The 6,000-nt window shown below is 34.6% G+C and overlaps 1 protein-coding gene across 6 annotated transcripts in view; it reads left to right on the forward strand.

Moving 5' to 3' along the window:
• NCOA2 (nuclear receptor coactivator 2) overlaps positions 1-4,038 on the forward strand; it is a 170,519-nt gene extending 166,481 nt beyond the window's left edge. For 5 of the 6 annotated variants that reach the window (XM_056854038.1, XM_056854037.1, XM_056854041.1 and 2 more), the window contains exon 23: positions 3,560-4,038. In XM_056854038.1, the coding sequence (XP_056710016.1) occupies positions 3,560-3,571 (12 nt within the window). In that variant the 3' untranslated portion in view covers positions 3,572-4,038. The remainder of the gene's footprint in view (positions 1-3,559) is intronic. The other variant, XM_056854039.1, reaches the window with a different exon arrangement.
• The last annotated feature ends 1,962 nt before the right edge of the window (positions 4,039-6,000 follow it).

Consider the following 6,000-nt stretch of genomic DNA (forward strand, 5'->3'; position numbering starts at 1 on the left):
CAAATGAAGATTTCTGTATCTAAACACCAACTAAATTTGATAATAATGGAGGAAATGAACAAAAATTTAAAATCTGCTAAACAAAAATACTTTGAACATGCTAACAAACCTGGAAAATTTTTAGCAACCCAACTGAAAGATTCATTTCAAAAGAAGATTATAACGAAAATCCAATCTGCTAAAGGACCAGTTTATACAACTACGGATATACAAAAAGAATTTGTTTCATTCTACACTAAGTTATACCAGAAAGAAAATATCTCAAAAGAGAAAATAGACAAGTTTTTAAATTTAATACAGATGAATGTCCTTTCAACCAACCCAACAAGAATGGATAGATGCTCCAATTACAAAGGAGGAACTACAAGAAGCAATAATGAAACAAAAAACGGATAAGACACCAGGACCAGATGGAATTACTGCACTATTTTATAAAACATTCAGTGACGACAATTTAGTGAATTTTTTTTGTATTACTTTGTAATACAATTTTGGATAAGGGAGCATCCCCATAGACTTGGTCTCATGCATTTATATCGTTGATACCTAAGGAAGGAAGAGATCCAGAAAAAAACATCAAACTATAGACCTATTTCGCTGTTAAATGTGGATTATAAGATCTATGCTTCGGTCTTATCGAATAGGATAAAGCATTTTATTAAGGACCTTATACATGAAGACCAAGCAGGTTTTGTTCCAGGAATTAAAGATAATATAAGAGTTTTATTAGACTCATTGGAATATTATGACCAGAATATTCAACAAACGGCGGCCTTTGTATTTCTGGACGCAGAGAAAGCTTTTGATATGGTCTCCTGGGATTTTATGAAAAAGATATTGGAAAAATTAAATTTTGGAGACCGCTTCTTGAGAGGTATATCGGCCATATACACATCCCAACAGGCAAAAATTTTGGTGAATGAATCGATGTCTGATAATTGTTCAATTAAGAAAGGAACCAGACAAGGATGTCCCCTGTCTCCATTATTATTTTTGTTGGTGTTGGAATCACTATGTTGTAAGCTAAGGAGTATGGAGGACATTCGCGGATTAAAAATTAAAAAACATGAATTCAAATTGAGAGCATTCGCGGATGACCTTCTGTTAATTTTGGAGAACCCAACACAATCAATGAAGATATTGCTAGAAACCTTGGACGACTTTGGAAATGTATCGGGGTTTAAAGTTAACCAAGAAAAAACAAAGACAATATTTAAGAATCTACCAGAAACAGAACAGCAGGAATTTATATCATATACAGGTTGGGAGAAGGCTAATAAGGTCAAATATTTGGGAATCTGGATCTCTGAAAAGAATAAAGAATTGATAACTAATAACTATTTTAAATTATGGGATAAAATAAAAACTGACATGATCATTTGGTCAAATAAAAAGCTGTCACTTTTGGGACGTATATCAACAGTCCAAATGAATATTTTACCAAGGATGCTTTTCTTATTCCAAAATTTGCCTATAATATCACATGTTAAATATTTTGATACTTGGAGGAAAGATGTATTAAACTTCATCTGGCAAGGGAAAAAGCCGAGGATTGCTTATAAACACTTGGTGGACTCTAAAGTTAGAGGAGGTTTAGCATTACCTAATTTTCAACTCTATGCTGAAGCGGCCGCTTTAGTATGGCTAAAGGACTGGATGAACTTATCTAACTCGCATTTGTTAGATCTTGAAGGTTTTAACAATATAAGTGGATGGCATGGCTATTTGTGGTATGGTAAAATCAAGATACAAGCATCATTTCGTAACCATATAATCAGGTCCTCCTTATTTCATATTTGGATGAGATATAAACATATTCTTGAACCAATAACACTGATGTGGATATCACCTCAAGAAATGTTGACATTACGCCCACTTAGATTGGATAAATTTATCACCTACCAAGAGTTAATTAACTGGGAAGGGGAAAAAAGCTCACTAAAAGACTCAGTTACTTAAAGACGATTTACAATGGCTTCAATATCATCAAATTAAATCAGTATTTACACAAGATATGAAGAATGGATTTTCTAAAGAAAAATTGCCTTTTCAAGGATGTTATTAGATAATAACACTCAACTGATCTCTAAAATGTATAATCTTCTTTTAACAATTTATTGTGAGCAGGAAATAATTAAACCAACAATGATTAACTGGGCTCAAACTGTGGAACATGATATTGCCTTAAACAAATGGGAAAGATTATGGGCGAAAGACCTGAAAGGAATAAATGCGCAGTCAATTCGAGAAAATATATATAAAATGATGTATAGATGGCATTTAACACCCAAGAAGATTGCAAGGATTTATAAAGTGACATCCCCTAAATGTTGGAAATGTAATAAAGAAATTGGTTCTTTTTATCATATGTGGTGGACCTGTGATAAAGCTAAGGAGTTTGGGGATATGATTTATAATGAAGTAATACTGATAGTACAAAAAAATATACCCAAGACACCAGAAATGATGCTTCTAAGCATGATACCTGATGACTTGTTAACACAAAGGACTTTTTTGATTTATGCTACAACAGCGGCAAGATTGCTCTTTGCAGCGAAATGGAAAGGGGCAGAAATCCCAGGGAAAAAGACTGGATTTTGAAAATGTTTGAACTGGTGGAAATGGCAAAACTTACAGCCATTTTAAATCAAAAAGACAATGTACGATTTATGGGGGAATGGGAGGTTTGGATGAAATATTGTGAATATGAATTAGGACTGGGGAAAATGAAAGACTACCTTTTAATCTGATCTAAACGATACTATTAATATTAAGAACTATAATTAATTATACTAATAGAATATGTTATATGAAATTTAACTGAGATATAAGAAGATCAGACCAATCACGATGGGTTAGAATACTTTATTAAGAGGCGGACGGAGGTGATGGGGAAGTCGAAAAAATTTCCGTTATTGGGTAGTTTATAACGTATATAAGAAATTACAACAACATCTAGTTAGGATTTAGAATTACATGTTACCATTATTGTTGTTTGTTAATATGGGAAATTTATATTATAAAATCCAATAAAATTTAAACAAACAAACAAACAAAAGGAAAACCGTCCACATCTCAACCGTGATTTTTTAAAAGACAACAATGGATATAATGTCCTGTTTTCACACATAATGTTACTATCCCCAGGTTTTGTTTGGGTGTTTTTTTTTAAGTGGTAGATGACTACTTCTACCCAGCATTGTCCTTGACAATGGGGTGCAAGTATTTTTTGCCAGACAGGTATATATGCCCAAATCCTGAATGTAACACCAGGATAGATTACTCTGTGCGGCATAATTTATTTGTTTAGCTGGGTCATAGGTTGTGAGTCTGTCTGTTCAACTGCATGTGTCTGTACCTGTTTTTATTATTATTATTAATTTATTGGAAATTGTTTCTCTTCCTGCCTTTCCACTCAAAGGTTATTCAGGGTAGCTTAGCTTGAAAGTTGCCTTTTCTGTTCTAAAGGGTTCTTTTGTTTTGTTTTGTTTTTTGCAGAATATATGTTTACTCTTAGTTCAGTACTGGTATTGACCCCTCTTTCTCTCTTGTGTTACAGAAATATTGCTGACCCTGAAGATTACTGATTTCTTCAACTGACTGGGCTCCCGAGCCCAAACTACTTAGTAGTTTGAAGAGCTGCATATTTTGGTTTTGCCCCCCAACTGTTCTGCCAGCCAGTTCTGCTGGAGAAAGCATAGCGCTGCGAACAGAACACCCACTCCCAGTGGAGACGAAGCAGTTGTTGGTGGAAGAGCAGCCTCCTCTTTGACAGTCTGAAGCTAGCGTACAGACAGTTGCTCAGTCTGTTCACTGCATTCACCTTAGTGCAACTTAGATCTCTCCTGCAAAGTAAATGTTGATAGCCAGTTTTCATAAACCATGTCAGATTGAATGTATTTAAATGTATGTATTTAAAGAAAAACAACCATGCTCTCATTTCTGTTCTTTTTTGGTTTTAGATCCCTTGTTATCTTTCTTTGTTTTCCTTAGCTACTCAGTCTGGTGCAAAAGATTCAATTCCATCTGGAAATTGTTTTATATGTCCTCGACTTCGGTAGGGGTGGAGTGAGCTAAGATAGGTGATGAGTTCAGTGGTAGGTGGCAAACGAAGAGTTTGGCGTCTAAGTAATTGGTATGGGGGAAGTTCTCTAGTGAATAGATAAGACTATGGTAGACAATAAAACCAGTCAGTCTTGAATATGTTTAAATCTGTAAAGGGGCTAAAATATCCTCTGAGAGGGCTGTTTTATATAGCATTTTGGTTACTTTGACTCAAATCATGAATCAAAATACAATTTCAGTTCCCATTTTAACCGATTTCATCATAATAATTAAGTAAATTAAGTAAACATCCCTTTCCTCCTGCTTTTCCTTGCCCTTTATCTGTTTGTATTTCAAATAGGATAGAGAAATGAGTAACCCCATCATATTCCTAGGTCTGTTACCTGTGTTCTAGGTTGGTGGTAACTAATTGCTGAGTAATGACTTTAAATGAGGGTGCATCTATTGGTAATAAAGTGGCAGGATTGAGGCATAATGTCAGATCTAAAGGCATCTGATTTAAATGATAACCTTTTTTGTTTGTTTTCCTATATCCACAATGGAAAAGCAATGAGTTAAGCTATGACAGATATCACTACAGAATTAACCATCATGTGTTCTAATTATTTTTGAAGCAGTGTGGACTATGAGGAAGTTTTGTAAGGTACATTTAAAAAAAAAACAGTTTCTATGTAAACAAGCAATAATTTAAGTTGAGACCTTTAGTGTTTTGTATAATTTTGTGAGGTATACATGTTGTGGAGTTGATTTCCAAATGAGGTACTTCAGTATTAAATTAGATATCTTCATAGCTGTGTGTGTCTCCTGGGGAGGGGGGGGAGTGTTTTGTAAAGGATCACAATGCCTTGATTAGACCTAATTTGTAGGCTTGAGACTCTTCATTTTCTAAACCTTGCAATTCTGCTCATAGAAGTCATTTATCTAACCTTATATTATATGCAGCCACTGTAGGAGCCAACTTTTTTGTATGTTTATATTCTTTCTTAATGAATCTTCGCAAAATTGCTATTCAGCAGGCCCACTACTACTAAGTGGTTTTACTGTTGCCAGCTGTGGTTGTTATAAGCTGGCATCAGTTTCTGAGGACTTGAAATATCAGGAAACTGATTGTTCTCAACTTCCTGTTTCTCTTTCCCGCCACCATCCACAGTTTCTTGTCCCCATGATCCACAGACGTTTTTCGTACCTGAGCTCAAATTTTGGATGTTCCTTAAAATGCAATGCATTTTATAAGTACCTGGAGCATCATTCATGTCTTTGGGAGCGGAAGGTTCATTACCTTCATCTCATTCGCTTGCGATGAAGGTTAAAATACACAAAGAATCTTGACTTGCTTAGAATGCTGCAGAGAATATATAGAAAGCATTTCTAACCATTTGTTTCCTGTCGAGCGACCTCCTCTCACACAGGGGGAAATGCTCTTCTCAGCATTCACCATTGGTTAAAGCTGAAAGTAATTATTCAGGCAATTGAGCCATCTGGTGGGAATCTAAAGTAGATATCAGCCCTGAGTTCCATAACATTGGGGGGAAAATTACTTTTTAAAAAAGATGCCCGGCAAATTTATGCAAAAAGTAACCCAGATTTACAGGAATTAGAACTCTCTATATTGGTTTAAGTTAAAAATAGTTTACCTTTGAACTCCTTTAATTATTGTTTTGTAATTGACCCATTGGGGAAAAAGTGAAATCAATAATTTTTCAAAGAGCATCTGGACCTTTCTTTGATGCTTCAGTCCAGTTGAAAAATGAGAGCATTTGTGTACATCACAAATTTCTTGGGTTCATATAAATGTGGTTTAAAGAGATTAATTAAAGAAAATAAGTTCAGGCATTTTTTGGGATTCTAGTAATGATACTAGAAACAAAAGAAAAAGCTGCCAAATCAATTTCTTTTTATAATCAGTATTTCTTATTCAGTACATGTTATGGTTGT

The sequence above is a fragment of the Euleptes europaea genome, chromosome 8 (assembly GCF_029931775.1).
Source record: "Euleptes europaea isolate rEulEur1 chromosome 8, rEulEur1.hap1, whole genome shotgun sequence".
In the NCBI taxonomy this organism is placed as follows: domain Eukaryota; kingdom Metazoa; phylum Chordata; class Lepidosauria; order Squamata; family Sphaerodactylidae; genus Euleptes; species Euleptes europaea.